The following is an 18,992-nucleotide window of genomic DNA, read 5'->3' on the forward strand; positions in this document are numbered from 1 at the left end:
GGCATGCTCTGGGGTCTCTGGCAAGAGGGACCCCCCCCCCCCCCGACCGACTCACCTGAAGTCCCCCTCCCGACACCCCACACAGGGGGTTAGGATTTAGCAGGAGTTTTGGGGTGACATGGCGTTCGGCCCATCGCATTCTTGCCACGGTTTCCTCCTTGTCCAGACACGGGGCTGGGCCTTTCCTTGGATTCCCCTGTGACAGCTCTCAGGAACTGCCTGATGGTCACCACAAACTTAGGGGCTTAAAACCTCACACACAGAGGATCTCGCGGTGTCTGCAGATCGGAAGTCTGGGTCCCCTAGCTGCTACACACGGGTCAGCACTGGGTTCTCCCCGGAGCCTCCACGGGTGTCTGCTTCAGGGAGCGCTATTGGCACATGGCCACCAGGGGCCACACCCCAAGGCCACCCCAGGGAGCACGCGTGATCAGAATGCGCTGACACGCGGTGGCTATATGGAAGTGAAATTTTGCATCCCAGACTTACCTGGTGAGCTGTTGTGAAAGGTGAAAATTAGCACTGTTCTTACCACGGCTCCCGTGCCTCCTCCCAGGGAATTTCTCACCGATGGCCCCTTCTTTCAGAGGCATGGGGCTGGAGGAGTGGTTCCCGCCTCTCCCCTGCCCTTGTGTTCCTCCGCAGCTCACCTCTCTCTTCCCCTGTGGCCTCGTCTTCAGCATCCCTCCAGGTCCCTGCCCGTGTGTCCCAGGGACGGGACTCAGAGGTCTCCTTGAGGAACGGCTGTGGCCCTGACAATAGTAACCAGTGGTGTTCATGGCCACTGGGTCCCTGCCCCGCGCGCTCCTCCCCATACCCCCAGCCTCAGCCAAAAGCTGCTCTGGAGTAGGGCCCACCTGTTGGACTGAGATCTCACGAGATTTGGAAGTGCCCACTTGGTGCCTCTTCCAGGAAGGTCCTGGCACCCTGTTGTCACCCCAGGCTAGGTGCTGCTCTCCACATCAAGCCAACAGACTCACACAGTGCAGCATTTGCCAGGAGAGCTACAAAGTATGGGGAGTCCACCTGGTCTGGAGGTGCGGTGCAGAAGGAGCCCTCAGGTTGAATCTTGGGGGTAAACTGGAGTTAGCAGAGGTAGGAGTCTGTGGGTGGGCAGTGGCTGGGAGAGAATGCAGCTTTGAAGCTGGGTCTTCACAAGGCTTGGCTGCCCCGGTTCTGGGGTGAAATAAAGACCCCCGGAGCTGGGCAATGTGACTGCCTCCTGCTGGGGAACACAAGAGGGCTGAGCACATGGGATGGTTCTTCCCTGTGGGTTTATGGGATGTTCTCAGACAAGCACAGTTTACTGGGTCACCTGACACCTGTGGTATGTTTTTGATGGAAGGATGTGGCTGCTCAGACATCCTACAAAAGCCGGGGTTTGTCACTGTCAGAGGGGAGGCGACCTAGCCAGGAATGCCCGCATGGTGGACCCCACGGCTTCCCCTCCAGCTCTGTGAGGGCCATTCCTCACGTAAGGGGCTGGCTACCAGTAGTCCAGCCAGCTTCCCTGCTGACCCCTGACCTCCCCCCACATCGAGGGCAAGGGCAGGGGAAGCAGAAAGGAGTTCCCAGGGACGCCTGGGTGGCTCAGTTGGTTGGACGACTGCCTTTGGCTCAGGTCATGATCCTGGAGTCCCAGGATCGAGTCCCACATCGGGCTCCCAGCTCCATGGGGAGTCTGCTTCTCTCTCTGACCTTCTCCTCGTTCATGCTCTCTCTCACTATCTCTCTCTCAAGTATATAAATAAAATCTTTAAAAAAAAAAAAAAGAAAAGAAAAGAAAGGAGTTCCCAGTCTGTCTGCCTGAGTGTGACCTGTTCTTCACCATCACACAGACAGGTGGGAGTGGGGCCAGTCTCAGCCCTGCTGCAGGGGCCGGCGGGGCGGGGCAGCCACGCTGCGGTCTGTCTGCTTCAGTGGACATGGGACTGTGGGACAGGGGACTATAGGCTAGGTTATTGTGGACAGGGGAGGGGAGTATGGGAGAGCTGAACAGATACTGTCTGCTTCCCCTTCAAGGCCCAAGCTCCCTATCCCCTCTGCTGGTGCACCACCCCTCTGTGGAAAGGGTGGGGACCCCCAAGTGATTGAAATGAAGTTTCTGCCACCACCTGCCAGAATGCGGGCAAAGCATGACGTTGGTTAACAGGAAGAAGGACAGTCCCCTTTCTGCAGGTCTGGGCTTGTAGATTAGGGAGTCAACCCAGGGGCTCCACAGGCCTTCGTGACCTCTTGGATGTTGGAGGATGGTGGGAAGAATTCAGCATGACCCAGTGATTTCCCACTGGGGCATTGGGGTGACGCTGGAGTCCTGAACCAAGAAAAGGAATTCAGCTCCCTTCTCCGGGGCTATCCTGGGGCCCTCTGGCCTCCTCTGGCCGCCCTGAGCTGGAGGGTGGGGGCTTGCAGACAGTGGCTGAACCTGCCAGTGGTGAGCAGTGGGGGGTCCTGGCCATCACCCTGAGGCTCCACCAGCTGCAGCAGCGAGGACAAGCCATCACAGGGTCTCCAGTGGAGGGGTGAGGAGGTGTGAGCGGGTGGTGGAGGGCAGTGGTGGTAGTCTTGGCGGCCTGTGCATGAAAACCTGGGGCTTTGTCCACCTCAGTGAGGCCTGCCCAGGCTTGCTTCAGGGGCGTGGGGTCCTTGGGGAGGCCAGCGAGGGGGAGGGGGAGGGGCGCAGGGGGAGCTGCGGGGGGAGCGGTCTGTCAGTGCGCAGATGGAGGGACGCTGAGGGGCGGGAAGCCGAGGAGGAAGGGGGGTGGGGAGGCCCGATGTGGGGGCGGGGAGGGGGCGCGCGGGAGGGGACAGGGCCAGGCCGGGTGCAGGGGGGTGTGGGGGTTGATCGGCGCGTCGCGGGGGCGGGTGGAGGGCGGCGCCGCTGCAGTGCGGGGACCCGCTCGCCCGCCGTCCCCGCGTCCCCGCCGCGTCCCCGCGCAGCTTCCTCGGTCTTCGGGCGCCGCGCATCCAGGTACGCCGGGCTGGGATGGGGTCTGCGGTGGGATCTCCGGCCTGCGGCGGCAAGGGGCTGAGCTCGGCCGGCCAAGAGGCCGGGGGAAATGCGGGCCTTTGCGGAGCCCCCGCCCCCTTGGCCGAACCGGGGCTCGCGGCGCTGTCGTGGAGAGGAGCGGAGGCCGGGGGCTCAGGGGCCGGAGGCGCCGGGGCCTGGGGCAGGGAGGCAGGGGCTGGGGGCTCGGGGCCTAGAGAGGCGGCTGGGGGCGCGCAGAGGCCAGGGGCAGGGCGCGGGGCCGGGGGGGGGGAGGGGGCGCGGCTTTGGGGCCTTCCTGGCAACTGGGAGCCCGGACCTGGGTCCCTGGGGCGGGCAGCCCCGTTCCTGAGCCGTCATTGTGACAGCTGCGAGCGCTGGGCTGACAACGCGAGGCCCTGCCATTGTTCTCCATGGACCATCCTTTCACAAGGCTCTTTAGCGGGGTTTCAGCTGTTTGCCTTGTTTTCTTTCTGTTCCTGCCGAGCAGGCTACCGGGGCCCTGGAACAGCACCTCTCCATCTCCCTGGTTCCCACAGTTGTTCCTAAAAAGGGAGGAGGGTTAGTGGCAACTGAGACCACGTAAGAGCTGGGCTGGGCGCATGGCCCTTGGGACCCCCGGGGCCCCCGCTCTCCCCCTGCAGATTTCTCAGAGACCAGGGCTTTGCTCAGCCCTACAAATCTGTTCTTCCTCCAAGCCCACAAAGATCTGTGAGGTAAGGCTTTGCGCTGTCATGTTCAGGAGGACAGACCCATGACCACAGACCCTGGGACCGTGTGCCAGCACTCACTGGATGAGAGTGAACATGCGCCCCCCAACGGCCGGCCTTGGGGGCCTGTGGGATCCCACCTCCCTGAGCGCCCCCCTGATGTGCATCCCCCCACTCCAGGCAGCCAGAAGTGGGGTCACCATGGCGTCCCCGTCGTCCTACCAGGCGGAGGAGGACGAGAGCCTGAAGGGATGTGAGCTCTATGTTCAGAAGCATGGCGTTCAGCAGGTCCTCAAAGACTGCATTGTGCACCTGTGCGTCTCCAAGCCTGATAGGCCCATGAAGTTCCTGCGCGAACACTTCGAGAAGCTGGAGAAGGTCAGTGACAGCCACCGCCTGCTTCCAGCAGGTGTGCTGGGCCGCGGCGCCTTGCACCTGCTCCTCAGGCCTTGCTGGCTCTTCTGGGGAGTGTGGAGAGAGCAGCCGTCTGTGGGGGCCTGGCCTTGCCTCACACGTTCCAGGGCTTGGCCTTCCCGGTCATAGGCCCTCTCTGTCCCCCTGCACTGGGGCAGGCCCTACGGCATGCAGAGCCTGGGGGAGAGCTGCTGGGGCCAACTGACAGTGGAGGGGGGCAGAGATGGGGACTGGGTGTCATTAGGTGGCACTGGCGTTTGGGATGGAAGAGCGTAGCTGTGGTGGGGCATGCAGTGGGGGACATTTGAGACCTGATTCCCTGGTAATGTGCACATGGGAGGCGGGGGGTACAGGCAGAGGAGAATGCCCCTCAGACTTGTGCAGTGTGGGGAACACACGCCCATCCACGCCTCTCTTCTGAGAGGTACCCCCCCATTCCTCCGTGAATGATGGTGCTCCTGGTTCATCGGCAGGAGGACGGGCTCAGAGCAGGAGGGGTCTAAGCCCGTTGGCCACCTGTTCCTCCATGGCAGTCTTCCTCTTTCTGGGGGTACAGCTCCATTCCTGTGAGAGGCAGAGCCTGCAGCGGGGTATCTGTTCACGTAACTTAGACACTCCAAAGCGGATGCTGGGGGCTGAGTGAAGCATGGGCCTGGGGCTGAGGCTACATATTATCCCTGGGGACAGATGGCTCTGAGCCCCCCAGAACCTAAAGTCCCTGAGAGCCCATGGGTGTCTCCTCTGCCTTCATGATGGCTTGCCCCGCCAGCTGCCCCAGAGTGTCTATGATGGGGGCGCAGGAAGGCTCTTTCACTCTGGGTGTGGCGGAGCCTGGGGTCTTGGGCCCCAGGAGCTGGGGCCCTGGGGGAGGGGCAGAGTTCCAAGCAGCACCCCCGCCCCCCATGAGGCCAGCCGAGTGGCCAGGATGCCCGGAAAGGGGGACTTCTCAGCGTGTGTGACAGCAGGAAGCATGTATGCACGGCCCGATAAAGCCCTGGGAGGATGTTGCTGGGCCGCACAGACCAGCGGGGATGGCCCAGCTCCCGGTGTGCTGTCCCGCAAGGCCACGTGTTGCCACCAGCCCTCAGGCCTTGGTGAGTGACTTCTTCACCGCAGGCTGTTTATTTATTTATTTGTTTGTTTGTTTTTTAAAAGATTTTATTTATTTATTTGACAGACAGATCACAAGTAGGCAGAGAGGCAGGCAGAGAGAGAGGGGGAAGCAGGCTCCCCGCTGAGCCGAGAGCCTGATGCAGGGACTCGATCCCAGGACCCTGAGATCATGACCCGAGCTGAAGGCAGAGGCTTAACCCCACTGAGCCACCCAGGCGCCCCACTGCAGGACGTTTCAAAGGTCCAGACGTGAGGGGGTAGAATAGCCCTTACCCTCCAGCCAAACACAGGCGGGGCTTCTTCCCGGGACATTGGCTGAGGCTTGTGCAGTCCTTGGTCCTTGCAAGGACGCCCGTTAGATGCTGGAGGAAAGCGCCTGCCCCCTTCCCTGATGGACCCCCCTATGTTTCTCTAGCAACTTCCTTAGCACGCATAGGCGTGTGGACGTGGGTGGTTGTGGCGTGTGCGCATCTCTGGTCTGGCTCTCCTCCTTAGCATCACTGTGTGACGTCTGCATGGGTCACATTTACCGTTTGGGCCACTTCGAAGTGTCTGCGTTCTCCTCAGTGGCATTGTTACGGTGTCTGTGGCCATAAAACCATGTGGGGTCACAGATTTGCCTTTATCTGCATTGTTCTATGATTGATGGTCTTCAGGTTTTTCGTTTTCTACAGAAAACGCCTCAAGGCCAAGGACTGATTTGTGGGAGGAGGAACACTGACGCTGTCAGGGCGCATGCTCTGAGGCCAGGGTCTGGCTCATTTCCATGGCTCTAGAGCCCTGTTGCCCCTTTACTCCCAGAGATGGAATGAGTTTGTGGGCCCCCCCTGCCCCCTGTAGGAGTTGTGCTGTTTTCCTGAATCTGCGCCAACATCCGCTTCTCTCCTAGTTGTTCTTGTGCTACCTTGTGGGTATGGACACGTCCTAGCCGCACAGGGGGCTCCTTCCCTCCTGGTGGCCCGGCGCCTTCCCTGGACGCTGGCTCCAGGGGCATCACACGAGGAGCCAGACTAAGGTTCTGGTCTTTAGTGGAAACGAAAGTTACGCTGTATTTTGCTTTCAGAATGAGCAGACACATCGGAGAAAAGAGACCTGAGGCCACTCCCCTCTCCCGTTAAAGTTCTTTCAACTAAAATACTCTGGAACTTGTGCTTGGTGGTGTGCAACTGTGCGGGTTCTGACAGGTGTATCGGGTTATCTACCTGCTGCCGTCCCCTGCCTCCTGCCCTTGCTGACCAAACCATCCTGTCCGTGTATCTCCTGGCAACTGCTCAAGTGTCTGCAGTTCTGCGTGTTCCAGAACATTCCATCAGGGGAGGCCTACGGCATGTAGCCTTTCAGTCCGGCTTCCGTCCCTTCCGAGGGCATCTGGGATTCGTGCTAGTTTTGTGTGCGTCACGAGCGAGCGTTGTTCCACTGTGTACACTGATTGCTGTCTGCTCCTCCCCTGCCCAGCGGAGGGACCTCTGGATCACTTCTGGTTTCTGACGATGACCAGGCTGCTGTCGGCATGTGTTTGTCTTACTGATTTTTGTAGGTTTTTAACTGGAGAAAGTGTCTGGGTTGTAGGGTAAGCGCACGTTTGACTTGGTAACGAACGGCCCAGCAGCAGCGTCTTTGTTCCAACCAGCTGCGGCTCTTGGCCCTAAGACTGCCAGCACTCGATACTGCCAGCTCCCGAAAACTTGAGCCATTCTGACGGATCCGTGGGGCCCTTCTGCTGGCCGTCTTGCTCATTTTCTCATGACTGAGGACGTGGTCGTTGCCACGATGGCAACGCTTAGTTGCCATCCACGTGTCTCTTTGGGGATGTGCCTGTCGAGGTCTTCTGTCCGTGTGTTTTGCCAGGCTCTTCTCCTACCGTTGAGCTCAGGATTGCTTTATGTACTCACCTCATACTCTCACCTCCGCGGATGTGAGTTGTGACCGTCCCTGCTTTGCAAACACCTTCTGTCCGTCCATGGTCTGTCTTCTCATGTGCTCACCAGTGTCTTCATGGAGCGAAAGTTTCTGCTTTTTAGGTCGGGTTTATCTGTGTATATACTTATTAATGAATTGTGCTGTTGTGCATAAGTTAGTGGAAGCGCTCTGCACTGACTCCTCCCCCAGCAGCCGTCTGTGCCTGGGGGCCCTCGCCGTCTGGCTCCCTCTGTCTTCATGGGAGCTATCGATGTTTTCCTGCGTCATTCTTCTCCAAGAGGGTTTCTGCTCCTTTCCAGGTGTATTTTAGAGTGATCTCAGTGAGATGGCCCAGGAAATCCTCTTGGGATGTTGAGTGGGCTTACACTGAGCATGTAAATCCGTCAGAGGAGAATGGAGAACAATCTTGAATCTTCACTTGGGGAACAGAGAGTAGCTTTTCATTTACCTAGGTCTGTGGTGTCTCTTCTGTGAGAGAAAGGCTTTCATTTTCCGGGGTGCCTGGGAAGCTCAGTCTGTCCAGCATCTGCCTTCAGCCCAGGCTGTGTTCTCAAGGTTCTTGGGATCATGGGATCGAGCCCCACGTCCAGCCCACACGCAGCCATGCTTTGGGCTCCACACTCAAAGGGGAGTCTGCTGCTCCTTCTCCCTCGGCATCCCCCTGGACTCATGCATGCCCTCACCTCCCCCAAAATAAATCAATACAATCTTTAACAAAAACAGAAAGAGAAGCTTTTATTTTCAAGATACAGATCACTTACATGTTTCGGTAGATTTTTGCTCTCTCGTTTTTTTCTATTTTCAGTGGTACTCCTTTGTAATTGATAGGCTTTACTTTTGCTTTTTAAAGGTTTATGTATTTGTTTGAGAGGGACTGCGTATGGAGGAGTGGGGAAGGGGCCGAGGGAGAGGAAGAAACTCAGGCAGACTTGTCACCAATCACGGGGCTCCACGCGCAGCTGGAGCCCACAATCCTGAGACCTTGACCTCTCGCTTAGCCGGCTGACCGTGCCACCGACTTTGCTTTTCAGAGCCGCTTCAGGTTCACAGAGAAATTGAGCACGACGTGCCACGTGCCCACAGCCCCCCTCCTTAGCCTGAGCCCCTCCCCGTGCACACGGCTCCTGTTAATGACGCTCACCTGCTGAGGGCTCATTACATCTGATGAGGGACGCCATTGTCAGCTGCAGCCCAGACTTGACCTTGGGGTCCCTCCTCGTGCCCACAGTCCTGTGGGTTTAGACAAGCACATGATGTCATGTATCTCATTCAAGCCTCATGTCACCTCGTGCTGCTGCCCTAAGCATCCCTTGTGCGTGCTCCCTCCAAACCCCTGACCTTTCCCATCCCCGCAGCTCCGCCTTCTCCAGAATCCCACAGTCCGGAGCCTCCGCACACTCTCTCTTAGGGACATGCGTGTCCTCCTGCCAGGAGGACCCACGCCGCCCGCTCACCAAGCCAGCCCCTCCTTCCTGCTGCCTCACAGCCTCCTGCTGTCCAGCCCGCGGTCCTCCCACCAGGCACACGGCAGGTGGGGCCTGCTTCCCTTCCGGCATCTCGCTCCTCTTCCAAAACGGGGATTTCTTAATTTTCTTACGTTTGACTTTATTTCCAGAGAGCTTTTATAACTGACATTAGGAACCACAGAAAATAACCTTTGCTGACAGAACCCTACATGAGCCGCCTTCCCTCTTTTCCACGCGTTTGTGTGCATTGCACTTTCCGTGTGCTTGTGAGGTGGGTGTGAGCTCAGGGTCCTGCCCTAGCCCTCCCTGCCCGCCAAGCAGGTTTGGCCCGTGGAAGGTGCTTGTGCAGACAGGGGACGGAGGGCCTGCTGTGGGCACCGTGTGTGGGTGTGATCAGGGACACAGCCGTGAGGACCCGCGCCGACCCGGGACCTGTGAGAGGAACCGTGGCCCGAAGCTGTAGGGAGCACCGCTGCTCCCCCGTCAGCTGGAAGGCTGGCCGGGGCGACCGGCAGACCGTTAGAGCGGTTTTCCAGAGAAGGTTTAAAGCTTCAGGTCCTGCCCAGTAACATCAACAAGAGAAAGGTTGATTCCACATTTGGGGAAATTTTAAGAAAGTAGAGAAAGGATCAGGAAACAAAGCTGCCCCGTCCGCTCTCTTGAGGGAGAGACCATGGCGTCCTTGTATGTCCTCCGAGATGTGTTTCCCAGAACTGCTCTCCCTCCCACGTGCAGTGTGATGTTGGTGTAGTAGTTACGGAGCAGAGACCGCTCTCTGGGGTGGCACAGGCCTGCCGGGGAATCGAGCATGACGTGCAGCGCTGTCCTCACCCCTGCCACCCCACCTGGCCCTGGGATGACCCTTCTGGCCCCTGTGCCCCCCGCTGCTGATGAGCAGCGTCCCTGGCTCACTGTCGCTCACTGAAGTCCACTGCCTGCCCCAGGCTGGTGTCTGGGTGTGCACACTTGTGCAACGACATGTATCCGATTACGATACAACACAAATCCACTGCGATCCGCCCCGTGCCCCTTCTCCAAGCCCCCTGGCACCCAGCCTCTGGTCACCGTCCCCGTAGTCCCGCCTTCTCGGGAACGCCCCCCTCCCCGCTGGAACCCACAGTCAGGAGCCAGCTCAGGAACATGTGTGTCAGGGTTCCCATAGCTTCAGAGCTCATGTCTCTGCAGCACTCGAGTCACCGTCCACCGTCCACATGGCCCACAGCCTGGGCATCCGTCCCCAACTCCAGGACACCCAGGTCGTGTCTCAGTTCGGGCAGCTGTGGGTAACGCCGCTGTGGACATCCATGTGCCGGGGTCACGTGGACCTACGCAGTCATCTGGGGTAAATGCCAAGGCGTGCTGCCGCTAGATCGCATAGTGGGCACGTGGCTGGTTTTGGAAGAAACCACAGGCCCCTCCCAACGCGGCAGCACCTTCCCACGTTTCCAGCAGCCACATGCAAGGGGTCCCGTGGCTCCACGTCCCGCCAGCGTCTGGTGCTGACCTGTTCTGGTCCATGGCCATTCTGCCAGGGGGCGGCAGCGTCTCCTCGCTGCTTTCCACTGCATGTCTGTGAGGACACACCATGGGGGAAACCTTCCCACATGGGTGTTCACCGTGCAAATGCCCCCCCTGTTGCTGAGTTTGAGATGGTTTTTTGGGGGGTTTTCTGTACATTTTAGACATGAGTCCTTTCTGGATGTGTGTTTTGTAGATTTTTTTTTCTCCCAGTCTGTGGCCTGAGTTTTCATTCCCTATATGTGATTTAATTCCCGCTTTTGGTTTTTTTTTTTTTTAATTTTATTTATTTATTTGACAGAGAGAAATCACAAGTAGATGGAGAAGCAGGCAGAGAGAGAGAAAGAGAGAGAGAGGGAAGCAGGCTCCCTGCTGAGCAGAAAGCCCGATGCGGGACTCGATCCCAGGACCCTGAGATCATGACCTGAGCCGAAGGCAGGGGCTTAACCCACTGAGCCACCCAGGCACCCCCGCTTTTGGTTTTTTAAACCAAACTTTATATGATTGTTTAAAAGAACACTAAATGTTGCTGAACACATGATTTCAGGGCACAGTGATTCCTGTTATACAGATGTTTCTGGATTGACTTAAACAGTTTCTTATTGCTACTTGGATTAAAAAAATTTTTAACATTGTAGAGAACATTCTAGTGCCCATATCTCCTTGAAAGCTCTCATTGCTTCGCTAGGATGTATTTTAAGAAAAAGAATTATGGGGCTTGGATGTACACACGGATTTATGAAGCTGGCTCTTGGGCAAAAAAGGTTTATTCATTCACATGTTTATCCACAGATCCTTACTGAACCCCTGCGGCAGGTGCTGTGCTGTTTCGGGTGCTGGGTCCTGATGCCGGGCACGGGGGTCTCCAGCTGTGTGACCCCCGGGCATGCACCACACCCCTGCACCCAGCTGCACGAGGTAGCAGGCCCCAGTCTGCTGTGGTTGCTACTGAACTCTGTTCTTTCTGGGTCCCGTCTGTGTGTGATCAGGCAACCTACGAGATCTGGGAAAGGTGTGTGTAAGTCAGGGATTTCCAATCGAGTACACAGTGGGACATGTTAGTTGAAATGATGAGTTTAATCTTTTAAACCAAAATCTTTTAAACCCAGATGAGTTTAAATCTTTTTCTTATTCAGAAACTATATTCTTTGATTATAATCTAATAGTCTTTTTATTATTGTTGATAGAGCAGTAACCAGAAAAAAAGGTGGAAGCCAGTCTCCTCCCACGCTTTGAAACCAATAACAAACTTTTGTGTGATTTATCAAAGAAGACTGTCGTTGTGGGGCACCTGGGTGGCTCAGTGGGTTAAAGCCTCTGCCTTCGGCTCAGGTCATGATCCCAGGGTCCTGGGATGGAGCCCCACATTGGGCTCTCTGCTCTACGAAGAGCCTGCTTCCCCCCTCTCTGCCTGCCTCTCTGCCTACTTGTGATCCGTCTGTCAAATAAAAATAAATAAATAAATAAAATCTTAAAAAAAAAGAAAGAAGACTGTCATCATAAAAAATCATGAAATAGCTGAACTGAGTGACAAAGCATTCCATTCTCAAAACTTGCGAGTTGTGGCAACCGGTCCTTATAGAGGGGAAATGACCGTTTGCTAGGTGCCGCCCGGCCCTGTACCTAGTCCTTTGTGCTTCACACTGCTACCATTGCTGACTTTTCCCGTCTTCCCTGTTAGATGGACATCTTCACGACAAAACTGTGCCTTTTCCTCTGTAGAGCAATCTCTGTGTGAGGCTGGTAGACAGAGGTACCGGACAAGAGATGGAAACCGCACTTTTATCTCCTCACCCCGCCGCTGGAGGTTGAGTGCCCCTGGACACGGCCCTGGTCCTCTGCTGGCCTCATAGATGGGGATGGCGGCCCCGGGCCTGTCTTCTGCTGTGACAGGCTGCAGCCCTGAGACGGGGGCTTGTGGTCAGCCTGGGGCTGGCACCAGTGACCCCGGCCCAGGACACCACACATCTCCAAATACCACGGCGTCTATTCGGCCGGAGGGGACGGAGTGGAGGGACTGCATCCCCAGGGGATCCCAGAAATGCTAACCATGCGCAGCCACTTGGAGTCTGGCCGCCACGCAGGGTGTGGCCTCTCCTCCTCTGGGGTGTTCAGGGCCTGTGCACGGGGTCAGGCTGACACGGCTAACCGCCCAGCTGTGTCCTCAGCAAGCGTGCTGGGGCGTGGGGCGTGGAGGGAGGGATTCTGCCTGTCCCAGGCCGCAGGCATGTGGGCTTCTCTCAGGAGTGGGAACTCAGGTCCAGAGAATCTCCCCACGTCCCACCCCTCTGTGGCTGAGAATTTTCCCTTCTCGGGCCACGAGTCTGCCTTTCACCCCTTGTGCCAGAAAAACGTGGTCAGAAGTAGACTGTGACCATCATTTATGATCTAGGGAGCATTTGGCCTTGGGGGCCGAACGGGGACAGTCCCTGGAGCTGTGTTAGGCATTCCTGGGGCAGATCCTGGCCACGGAGCTTTCTGGAAATGTGGTTCCCACACTGCTGTTGTGAAGCGTCCTATGACCCTGTGCCGTTGACTGTCCTGCAGCCCCAGACAGCTCATCAGCGTGAGAACAGGAGGCAGGAAGGGGGCTCCGGAAAATGAGAAGTTTTCCTGGAATCCTGCGGGGGAGGGGAGGGGGGGTGCCATCCCATTTTCCCATTTCCGCCCAATGCCTCCCCAAGTGGCCTCGAGCTTTGAAGCCTCTGGATCCCGCCCAGTTAGGCCCTTGGCTGCCCAGCATGGAAAATGGCCTGTGGTAGGACAGCGATGTCAACGGTCTCAAGAAAGCAAGGCCCCAGCACGCTTCCCTCCTGGTTTACACCATAGCATGAAATAGGATGGCTTCATGCTTCTCTCGGGTTTCTCGGGTTCCCCGGGAAGCTTGAACTACGTGCTGTTGGTGGAGCAGGAGGGGTGCTTTGGAAGGTGGGGCAGCGGGCATCCGGGAGGAGCCATTGGGGCGTGGGGGGGGACTCCTCCCTTCACGTTCTTGCCGGGTGACTGCCAAGGAAAATCAGGTGCGGGAGGTTGCCAGGTGTGGGTGTTTGGGGAAGGTGGTCCTTGCAGACAAAGGGGACAGAGGCCTTGTCCTGGGCACGTGGGCAGACAGGTGAGGGTCTGTTTGCCACAGACCCCCACGTCCCCCTGTGCTGTTCCCCGTGGTAACCCAGCCCATCACCAGACTGCTTCTGGGACGTGGGGATGTGGCGGCCACAGGGCCGGGGGTGGGGGCCCTGCTTGTCAGGCAGTCTATGTTCCTTCGTGCTTCTGGAATCTTGTGCCCTCTGCACGCACAGTCGTTAAAGCAATTAAATAATGAAGGAAGGAAGAAAACAAAAGAGATTTGCTTTCCACTCACGTATTCACCTTCCATTTCCTGCATGTGTGCTATAGGGAAGTGGGGGTATGGGACTGCCTGACGGAGACCTCAGACCTCAGGCACCTGGTACCCAAAATGTCGCTTGTGGTGAGGGCAGGCAGAACCCCTCTGAGCTGGCGCTCTGTGGGGTTGGGTGGTGGGGGAGAGATGGAGGTGCCCTCGAAGCTGGGGGTCTGCCGGGCACAGAGGGAGGAGGGCTGGACAGGACTCCTCGGTGGCACTTGTTGGTGGATAGGCCACCTTGGCCGCTGCTACCAGCCCTCCCATGTTTTCCCCCACAGGAAGAAAACAGACAGATTCTGACACAGCAAAAGTCAGACTCTCATGACGAGGAGGTCTCCCCGACCCCACCAAACCCTGTGGTGAAAGCTCGCCGCCGCCGAGGGGGCGTGAGTGCCGAGGTGTACACCGAGGAGGATGCCGTGTCCTACGTGAGGAAGGTGGGCCCCCTCGTCCTCACCCCAGGGTCCCTGCTTCCCTCATCCTCACCCTGGGGTCCCTGCTCCCATTCCCCATCCTCACCCTGGGGTCCCTGACCTTGGTCGTGCTCCCTTCTGCTCCGAGAGGGGCCACAGTGGTAGACTGTCATTGTCACAGTCACTGCCCACAGGCATGTGGTGTGTGGGTAGAGGAGACCGGTATCCAGATCACGTGACCCTGTCCTCCTGGAGCCCGGCCTCAGAGCCACCAGTGGGGACTTCCTCCTCCACGTTGCTGTCCCTCAGTATTCATTCCTCAGGGCCGGCGCCCAGCCCTCCGCTGTTACAGGGCAGTGGGTGCACCTGCATCAGGACGGGCTCTGGAGCGTGAGAGCCCACAGGGTGTCCCTGTGTGCAACAGCGTACGGGCCTGGCCTCCCGCCTTCCCTAGCACGTGGGGCCTCTCGTTTCCACCTTGTGTGTTTATACCCTCTAGACCCTCATTTTTACTTTTTCTCTTGGTATTTTTAGTTCTCGATCTCTTAAAAAAGTTAATCTGGTGGAATACGTGTAACATGCAGCTCCATGTGTCTCTGAGCCCAGGTGACTGTGACGCTCACTCTTTCTCTGTCTAGAGGCCTGGTGTCCGAGAGCAGGTGCCGGCAGGCTGGTTCTTGGTGGGAGCTGTACCCTCTCCCGTGTGCTCTGGTGGTGAGGAGAGCGGGAGAGCAGGCTAATCCCGCCAGGGCCTGCCTCCAGATGCCACACACTGGGTGGGCCTTCAGCGCACAGGTTTTGGGGACAGTCCATCCGTGCAATACTCGGGTCGCATTTCTGTGCAGAGTTGAGCGGCCTCAAGCACACACGTGCTGCCGAGCCGCTATCCCCTGTCTGTCTGCAGGACCCTCGGGGATGCTCACAAGTCTGACTATGGTTTCCCCTGCAGGTCATCCCCAAGGACTACAAGACCATGACAGCGCTGGCCAAAGCCATCTCCAAAAATGTGCTGTTTGCTCACCTGGACGACAACGAGAGAAGGTAGGAACCCGTGAGATGGTGGGGCCAGGACCGACACTTCTCCCTGGGCCTCGCCGGCCCCTGGACACAGGGGACACGTGCCTGCCCAGGTCAGGCTCTGAGGCTTCCATCTGCCCTGGTCATCCACAGACACCCATGGCCTCGACGCCAAGTCACACAGCCCCCACGTGTCCCAGGAGTGGCCGTCAGGTGGGGTCTTTCCAGGGAGCAGCTCCCAACATCTGTGGGGGCCTCAGGGGCCGAGTACCAGGAATTGAGACCCTACAGATAACTGGGAGAAAATCCCTGAGACTGTTCTGGGTTAGTGCTTGTGGATTTATGCATGTGCGTGAATTCTTGTCACAGATTGGGCTCACAGCCCGCATGGTTTGTCCCGCTCACGGGGCGGGGAACGTCCATCTGTCAGGAAGGGTTTGTGTGGTTTGTAGTTCCCGGTTCCGCCGAGCTGCTCCTCAGCCCTTACTCCCTTCCCACGGCTGCTTCCGCGTTGTCACGGTCCACGGCACTTCTATGACCACGGCTGTCCCGGGCGCTCACCTTCGGTCTTTGACCGTTTCTTCCCTCAAGAAATGTGGATGTGGATGAAAGGCTGTGTAGGGTTTTGGTTTTTCTCTCTTGTTTCTCAACTTCGGCGAATTCTGTTTCTCGATTAGATGACTGAGCATGTTTGGACGATGGAGCTCTACGGAGTTCAAATGGCACATAAATCCGTGGACCAGGGAGACAGCCCTCTCACGGCCCCGTTCCGTGATGGCGGTGGGCCCTTCTTCGCGAGTGTCCCGGGCTGGCGGGCGAGTGCAGAGAGCTGCCTATACAGGAGGGGCCCTAGTAGCAGAGAGGCTGCGGCAGAGAGGCGGGCAGGGCAGGGGAGTGGGGGGGGGGTCTTTGTGGGTATCGTGCATTTTCTTGGGCTGCTGTGGCATCGCAGGTGCAGGCCACCTGGGAAGGTTGTGGGTGCATCCAGAGGCCTGGCGCTCCGGGCCTCGCCTGGGGTGGGACCGCTTCTGGAGTGTCTATGGTGGGGTGCAGCTCGAGCCGTGATCCAGAATGTCTTGGGGGTGTGTGCAATGCCTACCCCTTGGGGCTACACGGGCACGACGGGCAGGATGGAGAGGCCAGGTCTTGGCGTGGGCCCCCCCACAGCCCCAGCAGCCCAGGGGGGTCTTGCCATACTGAGATGCTCAGGATTCAGCCTCCGTATGCCCCAAATGCAGTCTCAGGTCCTTGCAGGAGGGGGCACAGGGGGAGGTTGCTCCGAAGAGGAGAAGCCCTGTGACCACAGAGGTGGAGACGAGCAAGGTGACCTTGGGCTACAGGCCAGCAGCCACTCCCAGAGGTGAGAGGGGCTGGAGGGGTCCTTCCTGGAGCCTCTGAGGGCACAGGGCCCTGCGGCCTCTCGATTTCCACCTGCTAGGGCTGATTCTGGGCTTCTGGGATCCAGAACTGGGAGACTGAATGCTTCCACTGTTCTCAGCTCTCCTAATGGTGTGCACCTGACAGTTATGGTCTCTGTCACCAGGTGGGACCAGGTGACTCAAGAGCTGTATCTTTATGAAGTTGAAAGTGAACATCAATAACTCCGTCCAGATTTAGACCTGGCTTCTGAGTAGGTGATGCACTCACATGGATCGAAACCCAGAGGTTCCAGGGGTCCAGAGGGAAGACGTGAGCTGTATAGAGGTGGCCCCCGGACACTGGCTCGTCCCTGGGTCCCTCTGCAGGTCTCTTTCTGCAGACAGACTCCCCACCCTCAGCCAGGAGGTCAGAGGCTCCCCTCAGTGGCCACACAGACCTCTGTCCTTTCTTCACCGGGTTTCGGTGGTCAGGGGACAGATGGCTGTGGGTCATGCCTTGGTCCATTGGGGTCCTGCAGATGTGTACTTTGGTGCCAGCCTGAGGGAGGAGGCGCCCCTCTGGGTAGACAAGAGGACACAGCCGCCCAGCGGTGCAGTTGAACTTTGATCTCAGAGCGGGCCTGTACACGGCAGGTCCTGGTCCCATTCCTGCCAGCCAGTAGGCTGGGCGCTCCCCCAGATCAGGCCCAACCCTGAGTGCAGGGAGGGAGTTTGGGGCACAGTGATTTGGGATCCTGGGAGCTTCCCTTCCTGTTGCCAGAGCCACAGGGGAGGCTAACCAAGCATTGTAACCTGGACATCACGGAGCTTAGCAGCCACGCCCCTCTTCAGAGCCTGCGTTCTGACAGACGAGGCCACTGTCAGCAGAGCAGGGGAGGTGTGGGCCCTGCATGTTCATGGAGGCCCAGGCTCCTCTGGCTGTGGTTTGGAGACGTCCTGTGTTGCCACCAGAGATGTGTGCTGGCCAGAACCACGAGCCTGGCCTGGCTGCCGGGAGACTGTGCTCAGAGCGGGGAGACGGGGAACGGGCTCCTCGGCAGCCTCCACCTGACCTCCCATGTGGCTTACAGCTCTGTGAGCAGTGCCCTCTGTGCCCCCGTGGTCTGGCGGTGCTGCCTTCCCTGTGTGAGGCTAGGGGGTCTCCCGTTGTGCAGGGTATACCCACTTATCCACTTACCAGTTGGGGGACACTTGGGCCACTCCCACTTTTGGGTGGTTGTGCAAAACATTCCTGTGAACATGGCTCTTGGAGCCTGTGGGCCGCACACCTCGAGGTGTGGGTATTGGAGCCTCTGGGGCACACACCTAGGAGTGGCCTTTAGGGCATGTCCTCTCTCCACGTGTGCCTTTCCAAGGAGCCCCCAGACTCTGCTGCCCTTCTGGCCCCACTGAGCTTTGAGCCTGACCTTCTGTGGGGGCCATATGCCCCCTCCATGGCAGCTGTGTTTGTGGCACAGCCTTCACACCCTTTCGGAGCCCGTCCCCAGCTTCCAGGCAGGGGTCCCAGGCAGGAGCGGGTGCAGGGCTGGTGAGGCCTGGAGACGAGCAGATCTGAGTGAGCTCTCTGGCCGTCTTGGCTGCGTGTGTCCAGGAAGAGTTTGTGCACGGGTCCTGTGCCCTTGGCCCCGAGTTTCCAGACTCACATGGTTCCCACTGCCTCGGGCTTTTCTGCATCCAGGAGCTAGGTGGACCAGAAGTGCAGGAAGCAGATGGTCAGATTGGAAATTCCTCTTGGCGAAGCGGGCTTGGGAAGAGCGCTTTTCTGCCGCAGGAAAACTCACTTTCCATTTTGAAACCCTGAGGGGAACCTTTTTCTGGCTGAGGCCTCTGAAGAAATAGGCGGATGGTTCAGGAAGTGGACTCCAGAGGGAGCCGGCCGGAGACAACGTCTCTTGACCTTTCACTTGATGTCCTCTGCACAGCATCCAAGTTCTTTGCTTTTTCCAGTTTACTAGAAGCCGGGCTCGGCAGCCTGGGCTGTGGTTTGGGGCACATTCTTTCCAGGTTCGCAGAGTGCCTGGCACGCCTCGACTCAGAGCTGCCTCCCGCGGGGGTGGTGGAAACAGCCCTCTGCTCCGCTAGTAGGGTGAGTGTCTTTGTGCATAAAACCTCCCCAGGAAGTTCAGATGGGAGACAGGTGACCCGTGGCCACGGGAAGGGTGGTCTTGCCCTGGTCAGGTCATGATGGCATCTTTAGGGCCACAGTTTGTGTGGGGGTGCTCCTGTGAGTTGAGGGGTAAGGGGTTTGTTTGAGCTTCTTTGTTCAGCAGAAGGTAGTACAAAGGAGCTGTGGGGGAGGGCCGCTCACCCTCCCAACATCCTTGTTCTCTCTCCTGGGACAGCACACCCTCCCCCCACCCAGGTGAACGTTGCTGGAGGCTTTCTCTGGCTGTTTCCCCATTGTCTGTAACAAGGGTGTGTCTGCTGCCGGAGGCCACACCGACTGTCATAGCAGAGCCAGGGCTCTAGCAGGAGTCCCTGAGGCTCCAAAGCCTGTGCTCTCCCTCTCCCACTCTTGTAACCATAGGTCATGTGCTCCTGCAGGAGGAGGGAACACGGGAAAGCAGGTGATCCAGAGATGGTGGTCAGGAGGTGCCCAGATGTCCTGGGGTGAACTGGGAATGCAGGGAGTTGTCTCTGGCTTGCAGGTCTGGGCAGCCACAGGGAGGAC

General features: G+C 58.1%; 1 protein-coding gene across 3 annotated transcripts in view; it reads left to right on the forward strand.

The window, feature by feature from the left end:
- The first annotated feature begins 2,258 nt into the window (after positions 1-2,258).
- Positions 2,259-18,992, forward strand: part of PRKAR1B (protein kinase cAMP-dependent type I regulatory subunit beta) — a 67,675-nt gene continuing 50,941 nt past the window's right edge. Inside the window, exons 1-4 of one of the 3 annotated variants that reach the window (XM_004776310.3) lie at positions 2,259-2,522; positions 3,877-4,074; positions 13,791-13,949; positions 14,875-14,966. In XM_004776310.3, coding sequence (XP_004776367.1) covers positions 3,898-4,074; positions 13,791-13,949; positions 14,875-14,966 — 428 coding nt within the window. In that variant the 5' untranslated portion in view covers positions 2,259-2,522; positions 3,877-3,897. Of the gene's footprint in view, positions 2,523-2,819; positions 2,972-3,307; positions 3,703-3,876; positions 4,075-13,790; positions 13,950-14,874; positions 14,967-18,992 lie in introns of those variants that run through there. The other 2 variants (XM_004776309.3, XM_004776308.3) reach the window with 2 other exon arrangements.

The sequence above is a fragment of the Mustela putorius genome, unplaced genomic scaffold (assembly GCF_011764305.1).
Source record: "Mustela putorius furo isolate JIRA1106 unplaced genomic scaffold, ASM1176430v1.1 tig00000139_pilon_pilon_pilon, whole genome shotgun sequence".
Taxonomy (NCBI): domain Eukaryota; kingdom Metazoa; phylum Chordata; class Mammalia; order Carnivora; family Mustelidae; genus Mustela; species Mustela putorius.